This window comes from Rhinatrema bivittatum, chromosome 4 (genome assembly GCF_901001135.1).
Source record: "Rhinatrema bivittatum chromosome 4, aRhiBiv1.1, whole genome shotgun sequence".
NCBI classification, from domain to species: Eukaryota; Metazoa; Chordata; class Amphibia; order Gymnophiona; family Rhinatrematidae; genus Rhinatrema; species Rhinatrema bivittatum.
Window position 1 is genome coordinate 152,951,091 of NC_042618.1, and position 20,272 is coordinate 152,971,362.

Genomic DNA, 20,272 nt, shown 5'->3' on the forward strand with positions numbered 1-20,272 from the left:
CACCATGCTCATTGCTCATCATGTTAGAAATAAAAGATTGTAAGCCCTCTGGAGACAAGGAAATATAGTACCTGAATGTAATATGCTTTGAAGTAGCTGATCAGGTGAAATATTAATCAGAAATTAAATTACTCACTGTCTTGCACAAAACTCTTAATTGTATATTTATTTACTAATTTGATTTATGTTCTGCTTTTCAGGCACTTCAAAGTGGATTACATTCAGATACAGTACGTCTCGGAAATAAGTCCTTCTGACTGTGGCATGATTGACACAGACTCACAAGCGACCTTGTTAGGCCCACGCCAACAGCGGGCTCAGGCTGGGACTAGGTCGAGCGTTACCTATACCAACCTCGTTCCCCACAGGTTGAGACTCTGGGTTTGAGGCTGGCAGGAATTAGCCGTTGGTCCCATAGGGAGCAGTCAGATGAAATCAGGAAGTAAGCCAAGCTCAGGGTAGGCAGAGATCAGGCAGCATCAAGGTCCAGGCAATGGTCAGGGCAGGTGGAGATGAAGTTGGTGTCAAGGTCCAGGCAAGGGTCAGAACACAAGAGATCAAATAGGCTCTGCCACGGAGCATATTTGAAGAACTGGGTTGCGCATGTGTACCTAAGGGGAGGTGTGGCAGCATCCAGGCTGGCAAGGTGGCAGCGTCCTTGCCACATGGCTGACTTCTGGCATTCGGGATGAGTGGGGTAGTTCGCAGAGGTGTCCGGTGAGTGGCCACATAGTAGGCGTTTCTCTATCCCCAGAGGGTTTATAATCTAATAGGGTCATTTACTAAGCTGAGAAATGTTATTATTGGAGGTGCAAAATATCACGGGGGTGTGTGTGTCCCAGTGATGTTTAGATTCTCTCCATCAAAATATCGTGTTAGGGGGCCTGAGGACCTAAAATAACCCCCACCCCCCAAGTAGCAATTACCCCCCTGGAGGATCTATGGAGACCCCATACAAAACCCTGCTGCCTTCCAAGTTTACATAGTCCCCAAAAGTAAGAAATAAAAAGGTGAGAAACCACATGGTGGTGCTCTGGTCCCCCCAACCCAAACTCCTCCCCTTTGTCTTAAAACCTACCCTGGAGATGGAGAAGGGAGAGGTACTTATGTGGCTGGCCGCGGATTACAGCAGCTATTCTGGGGGAAGAAGCTGGCAAGTCCCCGACGGTGAGCACGGTAGAGCTGGCTAATTACTTCCTTATACGTCATCAACGGGGGTCCGGCTGAGAAGCCTTAAAGCTGGCCCCCTAGCAGTTCCTCCCTGAGGTGGAGAAGGGAGAGGTACTTACGTGGCTGGCCACGGATTACAGCAGCTATTCCGGGGGAAGAAGCTGGGAAGCAAGTCCCTGACGGTGAGCACGGCACAGCTGGCTAATTACTTCCTTATACGTCATCAACGAGGGTCCGGCTGAGAAGCCTTAAAGCTAACCCCCCTGCGGCGCGCAGCCAATGCTGGCAAGCTGCCTAAGCATTGCGCCCCAAAGGGGCGCGCGACTTTGAAAAAATTTCCTGGACTTTGATTTTGAAAAAGTGTTTGCCCTCCCGATTTTCTCTATCTACAAGAGATCCAAGTTTGTTTTTGAAGCACAGGTGTTACGTGAGTAGTGCCAGAAGGCATAGTTTTTTATAATACAGAGTTTATATGCCTCATTCAGTAAGAAAGCGGAGGGCCAAAGAGAAAGAGGCCCATCCAGGAGCTCATACGTCTTTGCTAGGCCCGATGGATGCACACGTACATTGAGGTACGCTAAAACCGGGTGAAATCTCGCTGAGTGAGGGAAAGGAGAAAGATTTACTTGACCCTTCTCCTGAGTCTTATACCACCTTGTCCCCAGTAGAACGGACGCCCCCAAGTAACCCTGCAGAGAAGAGGTCTATAATTCAAACCCCTGAACTAGTGGAGTTCGGTGATAACCGGACATCATTGGACCAGGGGGGGAAAACATCACAGGATTTATCTAAATTCTCTATATTTCCAACATCTATTGGGGTGAAATCAGAAGCACTGCATCTTAGAAGAAACTGGGTGAGGATTATGTGTTTCCACAGTTAATGAAAGTGGACTTTATAAAACCAACTGCCATTTCACTGGACTCTATTTGGGACGCTATCCAGTCATTAAATTCAAATATCTACAAACAGATGGCTCCAGTATATACATATTTGGGAAAATTGGACACAAGAATTGAGAATATGGAAAAGGAAATAACTGTAGAAAAAGAAGGTATTACAAAAATTAAACTAGATCTGGAGAGTAATAAAATATTGCAGAACACATTAATGAAGGATAATTGAATACTGACCAATAGATTAGAAAATATGGAAAATGTGTTAAAAGGGAGAAACTTATGGTTTATTAATTTCCCTAAAAGTCAGTATGTATCTCCAAAAGAGATGTGGAAAAAATACGTTAGAAATTTAAAAAATTCCAGAACAAGCTTTGCCAGTATTATCAAGGATGTATTATATACCAGCTTGTAAAGAACGAAAAGGTATAGAGGATAAAGAAAGTAAGATTATTCCTCCAGCTGACTCTCTACAGTTAAATTTAACGGAAATTTTGGAAACTTCCCAGCAAGATCAGATTACCCCTGCTACTTTAGTGGTCTTATTCCTGCTTGAAGCGGATAAAGAATGGACATTAAAAATGTTTTTCAGGTATAGATCAGAGAGTTTTCTGGGCTATAAAGTTAATATATTTCCTGACCTTTCAAAGGCCACTCAAAAAAGAAAAAACAGTTCTTGCTGTTAAGACCTAGAGTTCTAGAAATTGGAGCGCTGTTCTTACTAAAATTCCCGTGTAAATGTTTAGTTAAATATCAAGGATTATCATATGTTTCTTTTCAACCTAATCAACTAACAGCTTTTCTTGTAGGTAAAAACTCCTTACCAGGAAGTTCTTCTCCTATAGATTAGTGTAAAGTATGATATATAGTCCGTCAAATAGTTAAAACGTACTAAATGTTAATAAGAATGCTTCTTTAGTTTCTTTTGGATGCAAGTCATAATATTCCTCTAGGTTTGTATCTTGAGATCTTTGATTGTGGACTGTGATATGAGATACTAATAATTTCAAGATGTTAAATTCCTAGTATAAATATAATATGTTTAGTACTATTATTATGTTGTATCTCTGTTTTCAAACAAAAATTATTTCTTGATTATAAATTGTTTAAATTCAATAAAATATAAATTGAAAAAAAAAACAATCCCTACCCCCCTGCCCCCAGCAAAACCTTTTTCCTTCCAATAACCCCCAGCAGCAACCCCCCACCCCTCTCCCCTTACACTCAGGTCAAATTGACAAAATCCCTGGGATCTAGTGGTCAATCCCTATCAGAAAATATAAATCCTGGTGGTCTGGAAGAGGGGGTGGAGGGTATGGTCAATGCCATTTTCCAAAATGGTGTTGATCTGACTTTGCCCCATCACGTGACAGTGGAATAAGTCTGGAGCCCGAACTATGAACATGGCCAAGTCAGGGCGCCATAAGTTTGGAAAATGGCGTGGACCAGGCCTGGAGCTAGGGGCGCTCTGTACTCCCACTATATTTTAAATAGCTCCTGATGTTTTGACAACGAGTGAATATGGGAGTCAGATACTGAGTAACATCACACAATCAAATCATGCAAGATACTGCAACTACATTAGGACTATGGATCATGATGCCAAGTGTTCTAGGTCATGTTTCAGGAGATGTTTGTTGAAGGACTTGAAAGAAATATGTTAGCTACCGAACAATACGAAATTATTGAACTGCATGATTATACTTGCATGATGGTTGCAGTTGTGCTTTTATATATATACTGAGATTATATATAATCTGTAGAATGATTTTGCAAAGGTGAATGAATACATGTAATACTGCTTTGTTCTTTTTGTATGTTATGAGTACATTCCAGGATATGGGAACAACTCATTGTAGTCTTCTACCATCCATGGCACCATTATGCATGTGTCTGTGGTCAGATGCAAATTAATAAGTGACAGTCCTTAACCATAGGAACATACTACACTTCCCAGTAAGTCTGATACAACAGTTTACAGACACACAGGAGATATCTGGAAAACATGGCAGCTAGTGAGGTCAAGCCCCCAGGGAAAGTGGGACAGATACATTAATTTTTTAAAACGGAAACATAAATATATAGGGTCCTGGGGGAGGCAGATTCCTTAGGAGTGGGAAAGCCAAGATTATTCGCACAATCAGTTTAGTGAGCTAAAAAAGGCTGGAGCATGAGAAGGAGGCTGGAGGAGAAAAGGGAGTAGATTCCCTGTTCTTGAAAGGGTGAGAGGTTTGGAGGCAGGAAAAAGAAGCAGAGTGTTGTACAATTAAACTGTCTATAGGTACGTGGGAAAGGTTTTTGGATTTTGCTTCAAGGTTTGCTATAAAAACCAAGTTTTGTGGGATAAAGTAGTGTTTAAAAGTATCCGCAGGACCTACAGGAGAGAAAGCAGTGTTTAAACGAAGCTGCAGGACCTGCTTCTTGCTTCTGGAGTCCTGTTTACAAAGCTGCCAAAGCTCTGAGAGATAAAACAGTATTTAAATTAAACTGTAATTTTACAGCTTCAGTACTATCTAAGAAGCAATCCCAAAGACTATTAGGGACTTGATAGCAAGTTGAATTTAAGGTTTCTGCTGTAAATGAAGACTTATGATTTGATCCTGAGAGAAACAGACTTTCTTCTGAGAGATAAGTTAACTCAGCAGAGTCCAATTTATCAGCAAAGAGAATGTTCTTTGCAGTCAGGATATCAGATTGAAAGAGAAAGTTCAAACACAAGAGATGTCATTAGATTTTATCACACCTGAGTTCTACTGTACATATGCATTCCTTTAATAGCAGCGTAACAACAGTGCTATCCATGACAGCAAGTTTATATTACTCTTTCCCTCTGACATATAAATTGCTTTTATTTTTTGCCAGTGATGTTAGGTTTTATTAATTTTCTGCACTCCTGTGACAGCTTTATGTACCATTACACATAATGCTAACATTGTGTTTTGTGCAGGTTTTTGTCCCAAATTTGTTTTGCAGTGGTCAGATGAAGCTGCTACTTTTGGACTAAAGCATTGGTTTCTTCCTGTTGTAAAAAGATCACTTGATTTATATTATATTTTTGGGAATGCCAAAAATTAACACTAGGGATTCGGCATCTAATATGATTAGGTGTACCCAATGATATCTCAAAGGTACTGGTAGTGACTTTTATGAGTCACTACCAGTACCTTTGTCTTCCAACCTATGAAGACTTTGTTTTCACATTTCTTTAAGAAAGTATAAGAAATTTTCTTATACAGGTGCACTAAAGAGGCACATCTCCATCCACAATACAAAGAATCTACAACACATTATTCCACTATGCATCTTATTGCACGCTCCCCATACACTGAAATGGTAGAACTGTACCTTTACGTAGTCAACAAGATTCTGATATTCTATATAGTTGCCACCTCCGACCACAAATACAATTGCCTGCAAGTCAAGAAATATGAGTCAAAAAATACTTATTTCCACAATCAAACCAGGCAATCAAAAAACCATAGTAAAGTGTATAGGAGGAATGTGCGCAAGTTTTACTTATCTTGGGGATGAGGAACCCTGAAAGAAAAACCTTTTCATAAGGAAATGTTATCCCTAACTTGAGAAGGACAAAGACAATAATTTTTGTTTAGTATCATCCCCACTAATATCTGAAACACTTCATTAAAACTACGAGATGAAGATGAATCTTCAACTACCCTCACAGTAGATCTTAGATTGACAGGGCCTACCATACTAGTTATTTTAGGACCTAGCAAGTTAGGATTTTTTCCATGGATTCAGAATAAGAAAATCCTCTCCAAATCCTTTAAATGTCAGAAAAAAAACAATACTACAAATACGCATACTGGCTATGAGTACTATCAAACAGTTGAAACAGGTTTTTTTTAATATAATAAAGTTGATCATACTGTATTTACAACCTTTCTTCTACTACTACTACTATAGCTCTACACGATACAAATGTTGTATACTAAAAACCTTGATATAACATTGATACTCATCTTGCCAGAAACCTTAACCATGAGATCAGACAAAACCCACCAAACACTGTAGTAACTAGACTTAGACCACCAGTAACTTTTCTAAAACTTAACACCTGCTTTAAGGATAAGATGACCTATTACTCATGATTTGGTCTTGTAACTCTCACAATTAGGGAACCAATGAAAATTCTTCTGTCTGTGTAACTCTCTTGGCAATACTCAATATATCATAGCTTAATTTACTGCCAGTAAACCGTACAATGACTCAGATATTAATTCTAAATAATTCTGCAATTTTCAGAATGTACATTAAGATGTACTGGTAGCTAGCCTAATGGTCCAGTTGCAACAAAAGGCTCTTACTTCAATTTCTGGACCAGGACCAGGTTCTGGCTCCTGCTCCTCAGGATAATAAGTGCTAGAAATGATGGTGAATTAGCAATCATGGCCCTTGGGAGACAGGAAGAAGGTGATCCCATCTTTTACATAACAGCAATGCTTGAACTAGCCAGGCTCAGAGTACAATGTACCAGGTTCCAAAGGAGGCTGTGATCTGTGTCTATGAAAGAACTATTACGGTAATAAGGCAACTATATGGGGTGAGGGATATACAATAATTATAATTCTCTTTCTATCTATAATGTACAACGTTTGTGTGTTGGTACTCTGTGTTGCATGCCAAAAACCATATTTGCTTTGACTTTTCATGACATTTACTAATTTAGTTTTCTTAGAGCTTCTCTTGGTATCCTGCCAATTTCCCCTTAACTTTAAACTAACTTGAATTACAATAAAAATGATTTCTCATGGGATATATGAAAATGGAAATTTTCTGTGCTTTCAACACAAGTAAAAATGTGTTTCCATGCGTAAAACAGCCTTCTGAATTGTTTAGCCTCTGTAAAAGTATGTAGGCTGGGTGCACATGTTCAACCAGTTAGAAAAGGCGGGGTAAGGATGGAGGGCACATGTGTTTAAAGTCTTGATTTTTAATGAGCCCTTATACTAGTAATAATAAAACCTGTACTCAGAAAGCAATTTAATAGGGCCTGATTCAATGTCATACAGCCTGAGATGGAATAAAATCCTAATCTTCTGGATTTAGCTATATAGCTCAAAGAACCCACTGTGAGAAAATCACTTCAAACCCATTTTTCTAAACTAGATTTTTAAAATTGTGAATGCTGTACAACCTTTTATGGACTGATAGTTTCTGTTAGGTTATCAAAACACTATCAAGCTGGTTTAGTCTAAATCAGTTTTCCTAATGGAGTTTCAACCTGCTAGTCACTTTTGGGTCCTGAATATCATATGCTAATGCTGATAGTGTCCTGGGACCAAGCTATATTAGACCCTATGCTTCATTCTCAAACTAAATGCTTATAAATTAGAAGTGGGAGTTTATTTTCTTCTAATCTATTATTTGTTTTACTTACTATAACTATAAAACCATTTAGGAAAAAAGGTGTTGCCTTGGCTAAATCATAGCATGGTATCAACAAGCAGCTCTGACAAATATACATGTTTTTTGCAACTTACCTCCTGGAATGGATTCTTGTTTCTTGGTACTGAGCTACAAGAATGATTAAAAAAAAAAAAAAAAAAAAAAAAAAAAAAAAAGGTTAACTAAATTTGTATATGTATAAATTACAACAAAAATGTCAGTAAAAATGGTATAAAGATAAAAACAAAATCTTTACATTAAGTATCAACATAAAATGTTTCCAAGTAATATCACGATTAAAAATGGAAAGCCTCCTTTTATCAAAGCTTTTCAAATCAAGTTGCACACTGTAGGAAAGCAGAGTTGCTTACCTGTAACAGGCGTTCTCCTAGGACAGCAGGATGTTAATCCTCACAGATTGATGACATCTGTGAGGATTAACATCCTGCTGTCCTAGGAGGACCCGGCACGGGAAACTTTGACTAGCACACTGAGCATGCTCAGCATGCAACTATCCACAAGCCCATGTAAGGGTCCCCCTTCAATCTTGTAACGCAGAATTCACGAGCAAAAAAATAAAATAAAACGCATGAGAACCCAACTCCAGGGGAAGGTGGCAGGTTTCCTGAGGACTAACATCCTGCTGTCCTAGAACACCTGTTACAGGTAAGCAACTCTTTCTCCTAGGACAAGCAGGATGGTAGTTCTCACAGATGGGTGAATACCAAGCTACAGGCTGTTCCCGTAAACATATAAGACCAACTTGCACCGAACAACAGGTGCCAATGGGCACCAAACAACTGCGGTGTGGTTGGGAAAACCAGGGGACAGCCTGGTCCCAAAGGGCCTTAGATAGGAAGAGGTGGGTTTAAGCCTGGAGGAGGTTGCGAAGGTCAGATTGGCCGAAGCTACTATCTTGCCGACCATCCTTGTCCAAGCAGTAGAGAGCTGTGAATGTGTGCAGAGAACTCCATGTTGCAGCCCTGCAGATTTCAGTAATGGAAACCGCCTGTAAGTGGTCCACCGACGCCGTCATAGCCTTCATAGAGTGAACTTTGACCTGGTCTCCCAAGTGAAGGCCTGCTTGGGCATAGCAGGAGGAGATAGAATCTGCTAGCCAATTGTACAGAATCTGTTTGCCCACCATGACTCCCAATCTAATCTTATCGAAAGAGATGAAGAGCTGAATAGATTGCCTGTGGCCTGCTGTGCATTCTAAATAGAAGGCCAAGGCCCTCTTGCAAGCCAACATGTGCAGAGCCCGTTCGCCCTGGTGTGAATGGGGGCCTCAGGAAGAAGGTGGGCAAAATAATGGACTGATTGAGGTGGAAATCAGACACCACCTTAGGCAGGAACTTGGGATGTGTATGGAGGACCACCCAGTCATGAATTTCATGTAGGACAAGTACGTAACCAAGGCCTGAAGCTCACTAACCCTGCGAGATGAGGTGATCGCCTCCAGGAATAGAACTTTCCAAGTGAGAAACTTCATATAGCAGGATCACATAGGCTCAAAGGGGGGGGGGGGGGGGGGGGGCGGCGCATGAGCTGCGCTAACACAACATTGAGGTCTCAGAACACAACAAGAGACTGGGGGGGGGGGGGGCTTCAACTGAAGCAGGCCCTGAATAAAGTGATCTACTATGGGCTGAACAGAGATGGATGTGCCAGCGACATCTTGATGGTAAGCACTGATGGCGTTCAGATGTACTTTGACCGAAGTGGTCTTAAACCCAGCCTCGGAGAGGTGTCACAAATAGTCCAAGAACCTTGGAATGGGGCAGGTGAATGGATCTAAGCTATGACCTTTGCCCCAGATGGAAAACCTTCTCCACTTCAAATGGAGAGACTTCCTTGTGGAAGGCTTCCTAGAAGCAACCAGTACCTCAGACACGTCGTCAGACAAGTCCAGGGTATGAAGGACTAGGCGCTCAACTTCCAGGCCATTAAGCCTAACGCCCGGAAGTTTGGATGGCGCAGCTTACCCTGATCCTGCGTGATAATATCAGGTGCAGTCCCCAGACTGATAGGCTCTCTGATCGACAGGTTTTGGAGGAGAGGGAACCAGACCTGTCTGGGCCAGTACTGGGTCACGAGGATCATGGTCTCCTAGTCCTGCTAGAGCTTCATGAGAATCCTCATGATGAACAGAAAAGGGGGTTATGCGTACACGAGCTCTGTGCCCCAATGATGGGCAAAGGTGTCCGTCACTGGAAGTCCGTCTGTCCGTCTGTCCTGAACAGAGAACAGAAATTGCTCACCTTGCAGTTGCATGAGGAAGCAAAGAGATCCACATCCAGAGTTCCCCACTGGTGGAAAATCTGGGTTGCCACTGCTGGATCCAGGGACCACTCATGCGGTTGGAATACACAGCTCAGGTGGTCCGCCACCACATTCAGTGATCTGGCTAGATACATCGCTCGCAGAGACATAGAGCCCAGGACCAAATCTGCACCACCTCCTGACAGAGGAAGAAATTCCCCGTTCCTCCCTGCTTGTTGATGTACCACACTGCTACCTGATTGACCGAATAAGGACTGCTTTGTGGGACAAGCAGTCTCGAAACCCCCAGAGTGTAGCAAATCACCCGAAGCTCCAGGAAATTTATCTGGCACAGATATTTCTGAACTGTCCACCATCCCTGCGAGTGGAGGCTGTCCACATGGGCCCTCCACCCGTGGATGGAGGCATTGGTGGTAAGAACTGCCTGAAGCGGGGCAGCCTGAAATGGGAGATGACGCATTTGCAACACATTTGTCACTGCCATCATTCTTGTTTCCTGATTGAAATCCAAATTATGTGGGTTGTCATGAAACATCATCGAATCATCATCTGCTGCACTGTGAAAATCTGTATAAACTCCCAAGATGTTTGTATTAGAAACAATGGAAGAAATAGTCTTCTGTATTATAACATCCTCCAACACCATCAAGAAACCTGTACTGGAAAGGAAGGATATCTTTCTGCATTGAGAAGTACTGCCAGAAATCTGGATTTGAAAGGCAGGAGGACATTGCCTTTTCCGTTTATATATAGGACCCTTCATTTTTATTTATATTTACCAGGAATTTTAGTATTTATTACTAAAACAAAAATAGGAGAAAATAGTGCAAAAATGAACAGAATTTTTCAGATAAATCTAAGGGTTGCTTTTGGTAGACAGAAACCAGGACAGTAAAAAAATGAAAAATTAATGTTTTAAGAATTTAGATCACTCTATGCCATCTAGGTTTTCTTAAAACATCTTAAGCCACCCCCTCACCACCATTCTCTCTTTCTTCCTCCTACCTCATGTCCTTCCTATCCCAATGTGCCAACATAGGTGGAGAGGCTGAGTGGTACTTAATATCAGTGCTTCTTCTAGAGGTTCTAGCTGTGACATTGTGCTACTTGCAGGTCCCAACACGAAAAATAAAGACAGGATTTTTATAATTGCTCTGGAATTTTGTATAGAACCTTTAATTATAGCTATATGAACTATTTTTAAAATTTCCATCTCTCTTCTGTAATGTTTCATGCTGTATTCATGATTTACTTGTATGTGTGATGCCTCTATGAGATTCCATACAAGGACCAGTACAGTAAGTCCCCAGTGCACTTTGATTTTTAATAGTTGGAACAATTAAGCCAAAGCAGTTATCAAAAAATGTAAACATTAATCTTGCCATGGGAATGAGAGAAAATGAAGAACCTTCATTCTTGTTTTAATTTTTAAATGTCAATTAAAAAATGTTTTATGACTACCAATGCTTTAAGATAAAATAAAAAAAAGTTTGTTAAACAATATCATAGCAGCTCCTTTTTGTACTGAGATCTGAAGGTCTTCACCATTTAAATTCACAGTAATTTGATAACATTTTCTAAATATAGCAGATCTTTAAGATTGTTTAGTAGACTCTTAGGGCCAGATGTATGAAGCATTTTTCCCTGTGGAACAAAATGTGAAAAGTCCTTTAGTACATCTGGCTCTGAACAATGGAATTTATCAAAGAAAGCTAGATAGGCATGTTTTGTTTTAATCCTTGCCAAAATAAAGCTCCAAATAAAAAGTTTCAAAAGAACATAGTATGGAATAGCACAATTATATCTGAAAACTGTAGTACATATTATACCTTTCAAGGTAAAATACCTCTGTAGATAAGCTTTGTTGTCTCAATTTTTAGCAATTTTTAAATCTTTAATATAAAAATATAAATAAAATATTCTCGACTTATAATAGAAAAAAAAATCTTTAACTATAGAAAAGTGCTGGGCTTGATAATGAACCCAAATAAAAAGTCGTGGGTGTGTGAAGGGGGAAGGTGCTTGATTAATGTACACAGACAAGGGCTGACTATTATATAAATCTACAACAGAACAAAAATACACTTTGTTTAGAAAATTATTTTAAAATCCAATTAAAACTATATTATACTTTTACAATTTGGTAAAGCTGATTAACCAGAAACAGTGAACCTAAAGCATGAGTGCCTAAGGTGGCATTTATTGTTAATTCTCTGGGAACTCTAAAGGCATGAGTTTTGTATGTTTCTTTTTTTTCCCCTTATTCAGTCTCTGCTGCCTCCCCTTAGATGGTGTGCATGGGCAGTACCAGAAGGAGCATTTCCTCTGAGGCACAGACTTGCTGACTGTTGGCAAGCAGGGGGCTTCTAACAGCTGTTTTCCTTCACTGGTTGGGCTTGATCACACCACAGCACACCTAGGACTGATGGACAGGTTTTCAAACCCAGATCTTACGCATTGTATTGCACAGAGATTGTTATTAATTTTTTTATTTATATTCAAATTCTGCCCCTCCCTGGAGGGAGACCAAGATGGCCGCTGATACCTGAGGACGTGAGGGCTGCAGCTCCCGATCTTTGAAAAAATTTCCTCCGAGCGAAGACCTCAAATTGAAATTTCTTTGAGCTTTCTAACATGCCGCATACTAAGAGGAAAGCTCAGGTAAGGGAAGTTTCCTCTACACCCGATTCAGCAAGACAAACAAAGATTGATGTAGCCTTCGCGAAAATGCCGACAAACCCGGAAGTGGCCGTCGCTGGGGCAGGAATGGAGCAGTTACCGAGCCCCTTGACGCTTGAGACCTCTTTGAGCCTGGGTTATCCGACAGCGCCGGATCCACCGTCAGGTACATCGAATTTCGCGGATTTGTTCGAGAAATCAGCGAATATAATAAGTGGTAGCCAGAGAGGAGAGGAGGATCCTTCCTCGGTGAACCCGATTCAGGAGGGTTCCAGGAACCACGGAATTTTGGCCCAACAACGCCCGGAAAATCTAAAGAAACATGGTGAAGGCCCTTTGGAGGTAGGAGCTGAAATGAGCAATCTAGCTCTTCTTAATTCCACTTCAGTTTTGGTGCCTTCTTTAGAAGAAATAAAAAATATATTGATAGTGATGCAGAAATCCATTAATACCCTGACACTCACTGTTAAGGAAGCTATGAATAAAACAAGTATACTGGAAGGAACGTTGATGGAGGTTGAAAAAAGAACTTTAACTTTAGAAGGGAAAATAGAGAAAATAGAAGAGGTACAAATGAACTTAATAAAATCGGAGAAAATGTTTGAGAACAAAATGGAGTTTCAGGAGAATCAAGTTAAAAGAGCAAACTTGCGGTTCTTGAACGTTCCTAAAATAAAGTTACAGTCTCCTGTCGACCTGTTGAAAAGCTACTTTGTGAATATATTAAAGTATTCTTTAGAAAAATTGCCTGTTATAATAGCTGCTTACTATCAATTTCAACGCTCAACTGAGGGTGAAAATCCTGATCAACAAGGGAATCAAGGGGAAGAGACTTTAGATTTAACAGATTTTCTTGAAAAATCATTCGAAATGGACATTACTTTAAGAGCTACATTAGTGGTGCAGTTTTCCTCAAGAATTGACAGAGACGATATATTAAAACAATATTTCAGATTTCAAAAATTAAAGTTCTTCGGCCAGCCTATTCGTATCTTCCCAGATATAGCGAGGGTGTCACAAATAAAAAGAAAGAAATTCCTAGATATGAGAAGTGAAGTGGTACAAAGAGGAGCACGGTTTATGCTGCGTTTTCCATGTCGATGTATATTATATCATGGGGAAGTAAAATATGTATTTACCGACCCAATGCAATTGCGCAGCTATTTAGATTCCTCAAAGTAATCCTAGAATTAATCCAAGGAGCAGTTGGAATTAATGAAAATTGGTGTTACACAGTATTCAGCATATTCTTAAGAATGTGTATTTTTCTTTTTTCCTTTTTTTTAATCCTTGGTCTCCCCCATTTCTTTAAGGTATTGTTTCAATGTGTATTTATTCAGTGAAATGTTATGTCATGTTTATATGTTAGATATTTTCTTGTGGAAATTATTTTCTTCTGTTCACTGGAAAAAATTATCACATTGGAAAACATTTTCTGTAAATTATTGCAAAAAAAGCAATAAAGATTAAATTAAAACAAAAATTTCTGCCCCTCCCTGAAGAGGTTTGCCCATAAAGGCATAATTTAGTTGAAGAATAAAGTCTCATTGATACTAGAAACACCATAGACTTCGTGACTTATACTGCAAACATTTTCCGCCTCTGAGATCAAGCATAATATTGTTACATCTTTTCATGAAGTAAGAGGAGTATGGTTTAAACAGTGATGTCTATTGCACTAATGAGTCCAATTAACGTATACAGAAACCAAAGATGTGATGATAGCAAGGCCTATTTTTCTTTCCTGTTTCGATATTGCAGTTCTATTTGATATCTGGCTATACCCTTGCCTCATTACGTCTAAGGATTCTCTGTGCTTATCCCATGCTTTCTAGAATCCAGTTACCGTTTTTGCCCCTTCAACCTCCACTGGGAGGCTGTTTCGTGTACCACCCCTTCTGTAAAAAAATATATTTCCTTAAGTTACTTCTGAGTCTATCACCTCTCAGCCATGATGGACTAACAGTTTATGTCAACAGCACTTTTAAATACAGTTGTCACAGTTATGCTGCTCACATTTTAGCAGTTTTTAAATTTAAATAAAAAGTTTATAGGATGAGTAGATTCTTCAAACTACAACATGTAGCCTATTATATTTCTCCTGGCTCTTTTTACTGATGAAGGAAGAGTTAGCATGATTCATCAAAATTTGGGGTTGTTAAAATATCAGACAGCAGGTTTGAAAAAAAACAAGATTTGTACTTCTAAGAACAAATAGTTAAGCTACACAACTTGCTGCTACAGGATTCTGTGGCAGCAAACTTTATGTGTAGGTTCAAAAACAGACAATATATATTTTGATTTAACAATAAGAAAAGTCATTGTGGTTTAATGTATCCTTAAACTATGATTGCTAGAAAAGGGAAGGGTCAGATGGGGGAGGATCACTCTATAAATAACCTGTTTCAAACATGTCTTTTAAGCATCTGCTACTTGCTATGACAGCATGTCTAAGTATGGAAATTAAAACTATTTGATCGCAGAATAGCATAATCATTAAACAAACTATAGCAATAAGGGAAAAATAAAATGGTCCTATTCAAAAGTTTACATACCCTTGAATGTTTGGGTTAATAATATACACACAAGTTGACACACAGATTGAGATGGCAATGAAGGGTAGGTATCCACACCTGTGCCTTGATTGTAATTAGTGTCTGTGTATAAACAGGCAATGAGTTTCTTAGCTCTTGAGAAACCCTTGTGCATTTCATCCAGGGCTGCACTGACTTTGGTGGTTACTGAAGCATAGGGAAAGCAAAAGAAATGTCAACAGATCTGCGAGCAAAAGTAGTTCAACTTTATAAATCAGGAAAAGGATATAAAAACATATCCAAAGATTTGGAAATACCAATCGGTACTGTTCAAACTCTGATCAAGAAGTGGAAAATTATGGGTTCTGTTATTTATTTATTTAGAGATTTTTTTCTATGTGCAGCACATCACCTCGGTTTACAGCAAACAATAATGCAGCAACAGGCTTTACAGTAAAATATTAAACGGAGCAGTACATGTAAATTCCAAGGTAGACCAAGAAAGATTTCAGACAAATGCCAGGAAAATTTGTTGGGATGCAAAGAAACACCCAAAAGCAACTTCTACTGAAATAAATGCTTCTCTGAAACAAAGTGGTGTAGGTGTTTCAGGATGCACAATAAGGAGCTACTTGAACAAAAATGGGATGCATGGTAGAGTTGTCAGGAAAAAGCAATTGCTATAGAAATGCCACAAAACAGCCCACTTACATTATACTAAATAGCACTCAAAGAAGCCTCAAAACTTCTGGAACAAAATAATTTGGAGTGATGAGACCAAAATTGAAATTTATGGTCACAACCACAAATACTATGAAGAGAAGCACACCATTCCTACACCATGAAGAATGGAGGTGGATCTCTGCTGTTTTGGGAGTGTGTGAGCTACAGCAACACAGGGAATTTAGTCAAAATTGATGAAAGCAGCATCTTATCAGAAAATATTGGAAGAGAATTTGCATTTATCAGCCTGGAAGCTGCGTATGGGGTGCTCGTGAACTTTCCAACATGACAATGATCAGAAACTTAAGGCCAAATTGACCCTTCAGTGTGGCTGCAGAAGAAGAAAAAAGTGAAAGCTCTGGAATGGCCATCACAATCTCCTGACCTCAACATCATTCAGCCACTTTTGGGAGAACTCAAACATGCAGGTCATGCTAGGCAACCAAATAATTTACAGGCTTTTTACCAAGAGGAATAAGAAGCTTTAGCACATGAGAAAATAAAGGGCCTCATTCACAACTATCACAAAAGACTGCAAGCCGACTTTGATGCAAAAGGGGCAGTACATGATATTAAGAACTAAGGGTTTGCAAACTTTTGAACAGGACCATTTATTTCCCTTATTGCTGTGGCTTGTTTAATGATTGTGCTATTCTGTGATACATAATAGTTTGATTTGAAACATTAAAAATAACAGACGTGTTTTGTCTGATCACTCGTGTTTTCTTAAAATGCTATACAACTTACAAATTCTGCCAGGGGTATCTAAACTTAATGAGCACAACTGTATACAAGTCTTGCTGTATGTATTCATTTGGTAAAGCCCACAAACTTGTTTGAAGTGTGGCCTTCTCCATGTAAACTGTAATATTACATTGAAAATAAATTTGGTAACATTGTACTGGAAAAGTTTCAGGCTGTGTTTAATATTTTTTGTGGAGATAGAGTTCCTGGATGGAATAAATAATTTTATGGAGCAATTGGTTCAGGAACTGATGAGAGAGGGAGCAATTTTAGATCTAATTCTCAGTGGAGCACAGGATTTGGTGAGAGAGGTAACAGTGGTGGGGCTGCTTGGCAATAGTGATTATAACATGATCAAATATAAATTAATGACTGGAAGGGAGACAGTAAGGAAATCCATGGCTCTAGTGCTAAACTTTCAAAAGGGAAACTTTGATAAAATGAGGAAAATAGAAAAAAACTGAAAGGAGCAGCTACAAAGGTAAAAAGTGTGCAAGAGGCATGGACATTGTTAAAAAATACCATCCTAGAAACACAGTCCAGATGTATTCCACACATTAAGAAAGGTGGAAAGAAGGCAAAACGATTACCGGCATGGTTAAAAGGTGAGGTGAAAGAGGCTATTTTAGCCAAAAGATCTTCATTCAAAAATTGGAAGGATCCAACAGAAGAAAATAGGTTAAAGCATAAGCATTGGCAAGTTAAATGTAAGACACTGATAAGACAAGCTAAGAAAGAATTTAAAAAGAAGTTGGCCGTAGAGGCAAAAACTCACAGTAAAAACCTTTAAAAATATATCCGAAACAGAAAGCATGAAAGGGAGTCAGTTGGACCATTAGATGATCGAGGGGTTAAAGGGGCACTTAGAGAAGATAAGACCATCTCAGAAATATGAAACAATTTCTTTGCTTCGGTGTTTACTGAAGAGGATGTTGGGGAGATACCCCTTCCGGAGAAGGTTTTCATGGGTAATGATTCAGATGGACTGAACTAAATCACGGTAAACCTAGAAGATATGGTAGGCCTGATTGACAAACTGAAGAGTAGTAAATCATCTAGACCAGATGGTATACACTCAAGGGCTCTGAAGAAACTAAAAAATGAAATTTCAGATCTATTAGCAAAAATTTGTAACCTATCATTAATATCATCCATTGTACCTGAAGACTGGAGGGTGGCTAATGTAACCCCAATATTTAAAAAGGGCTCCAGGGGCAATCCGGGAAACTACAGACCAGTTAGCCTGACTTCAGTGCCAGGAAAAATAATGGAAAGTGTTCTAAAGATCAAAATCAGAGAACATATAGAATGACATGGTTTAATGGAACAAAGTCAGCATGGCTTTACCCAAGGCAAGTCTTGCCTCACAAATCTGCTTCACTTTTGTGAAGGGGTTAATAAACATGTAGATAAAGATGAACCGGTGGATGTAGTTTATTTGGAGTTTAGAAGCCATTGACAAAGTTCCTCATGAGAGGCTTTTAGGAAAAGTAAAAAGTCATGGGATAGGTGGCAATGTCCTTTCGTGGATTACAAACTTGTTAAAAGACAAGAAACAGAGAGTAGGATTAAATGGACAATTTTCTCAGTGGAGGGGGGTGGGCAGTGGAGTGCCTCAGGGATCTGTACAGGGACCCATGCTTTTCAATATATTTATAAATGATCTGGAAAGAATACGACGAGTGAGGTAATCAAATTTGCAGATGATACAAAATTATTCAGAGTAGTTAAATCACAAGCGGATTGTGATAAATTGCAGGAGGACCTTGTGAGACTGGAAGATTGGGCATCCAAATGGCAGATGAAATTTAATGTGGATAAGTGCAACGTGATGCTATAGTTACATGATGTTAAGTTCCATATTAGTAGCTACCACCCAGGAAAGCGATCTAGGCTCAGTGTGCTGCGGCAGTCAAAAAAGCAAATAGAGTGTTAGGAATTATTAGGAAGGGAATGGTGAATAAAACAGAAAATGTCATAATGCCTCTAAATCACTCCATGGTGAGACCGCACCTTGAATACTGTGTACAATTCTGGTCGCCACATCTCAAGAAAGATATAGTTGCAATGGAGAAGGTACAGAGAAGGGCAACCAAAATGATAAAGGGGATGGAACAGCTCCCCTATGAGGAAAGATTAAAGAGGTTAGGACTGTTCAGCTTGGAGAAGAGATGGCTGAGGAGGGATATGATAGAGGTGTTTAAAATCATGAGAGGTCTAGAATGGGTAAATGTGAATCAGTTATTTACTCTTTTGGATAATAGAAGGACTAGGGGGCACTCCATGAAGAAAGCAGGGAGCACATTTGAAGCGCTACAAAAAGCGGAATATAAATCTAAATAAATAAAACTATTCAAAAAGAAACTTAAGACTTGGTTATTCAAACAAGCATTCCCGTAGAACCAAGAGCAGGAAGAAAATCAGTCACATATTTTTCCGATTACCCCAGCATATTTCACATAACCTTGTTATTTAACCATGTTATTTTCTCATTAACCCTCATGTTATTTTACCAACTGCTATTGTATTTTATTTATTGTCATTTTTTATTGCCATTTTTCATTGATATTTATTGTTATTTATTAATTATTTATTAATTGTTATTGCATTTATTTTCATTTATTAATTATTTATTAATTGTTAGCATTGTTATATATATATATTTTTTTTTCTGTTTCTTGGATTAACTATGTTCATTGTAAACCGCCAACTTGAAGCGATAGTTACTGTTCATTGTAAACCGGGGTGATATGTATATTATACAGGAACCTCCGGTATATAAATCCTTAAATAAATAAATAAATAATCGGAGAATGTTCTTTTTCACTCAACGCACAATTAAACTCTGGAATTTGTTGCCAGGGGATGTGGTTAGTGCAGTTAGTGTAGATGGGTTTTAAAAGGTTTGGATAAATTCTTGGAGGAGAAGTCCATTACCTGCTATTAAACAAGTTGTCTTAGAAAATAGCCACAGCTATTAATAGCATCAGTAGCCTGGGATATACTTAGTTTTTAGGTACTTGTCAGGTACTTGTAGCCTTGATTTGCAATTGTTGGAAACAGGATGCTGGGCTTGATGGACCTTTGGTCTGACCCAGTATGGCATATTCGTATGTTCTTATGTTGATAAAATATCCACACTATGAGCTGAATTCCTCTGCTAAGTCTGGGCCAGTACTTATCCAATTTATAGCTTAATAATAAGACAGCAGGCCTTAAGAGGACAGGACAAGTTATCCAGATATTTGAATATAATTGGTTCGGTTTAAAGTTAGCCAGGTATGCGTACTCAGATAACTTTAACCTTAACTGGCTATATTCAAAATATAGCCAGTTAAGTAGCAAGAAAACAAAAAAAAGGAAGATGACCTTCCTGGCCTCCACCTACCAAAATAAGACACAGAGCCCAATTCCAACTCTCACCAAGACCGCCAAAAGAATTAAAAAAAAACCAAACAAACCCTTGTGGGATATAGTACCTGAGGAGCCTCCTTGCCTCCTCCCTGCAATTTTCACAAACAGACATGGGTTGGTATCCTATTTTAACCCCACCCAGAACCTCCCAAAAGCCCCATGGCCCCCAGGAATGTGGCAGATTCCTATCGCTCCTGAAAGCATTTTAGGTTGCTTTGACAACAATGCTATTAGTGTAAATCCTCAGATAATACTCTGATAGTGTTACTGTCAAAGCAATGCAGAATGCCACCGAGAACAGTAGGAATGTGCCATACACTAAGAGGTAAATTTTAAAACAGCCGCACGGGCGTCCACGTGTGCACAGTTTCCGGCATGTGCTTATGGACACACTGATTTTATAACATGTGCGCATTGCCA

General features: G+C 39.2%; 1 protein-coding gene across 8 annotated transcripts in view; it reads right to left on the reverse strand.

The window, feature by feature from the left end:
• The window catches only part of SCFD1 (sec1 family domain containing 1), a 417,399-nt gene that overhangs the window by 29,543 nt on the left and 367,584 nt on the right, over positions 1-20,272 (reverse strand). For all 8 annotated transcript variants that reach the window (XM_029599000.1, XM_029598999.1, XM_029599003.1 and 5 more), the window contains 2 exons: positions 7,571-7,604; positions 5,412-5,477 (listed from right to left, as the gene is read on the reverse strand). In XM_029599000.1, the coding sequence (XP_029454860.1) occupies positions 5,412-5,477; positions 7,571-7,604 (100 nt within the window). The remainder of the gene's footprint in view (positions 1-5,411; positions 5,478-7,570; positions 7,605-20,272) is intronic.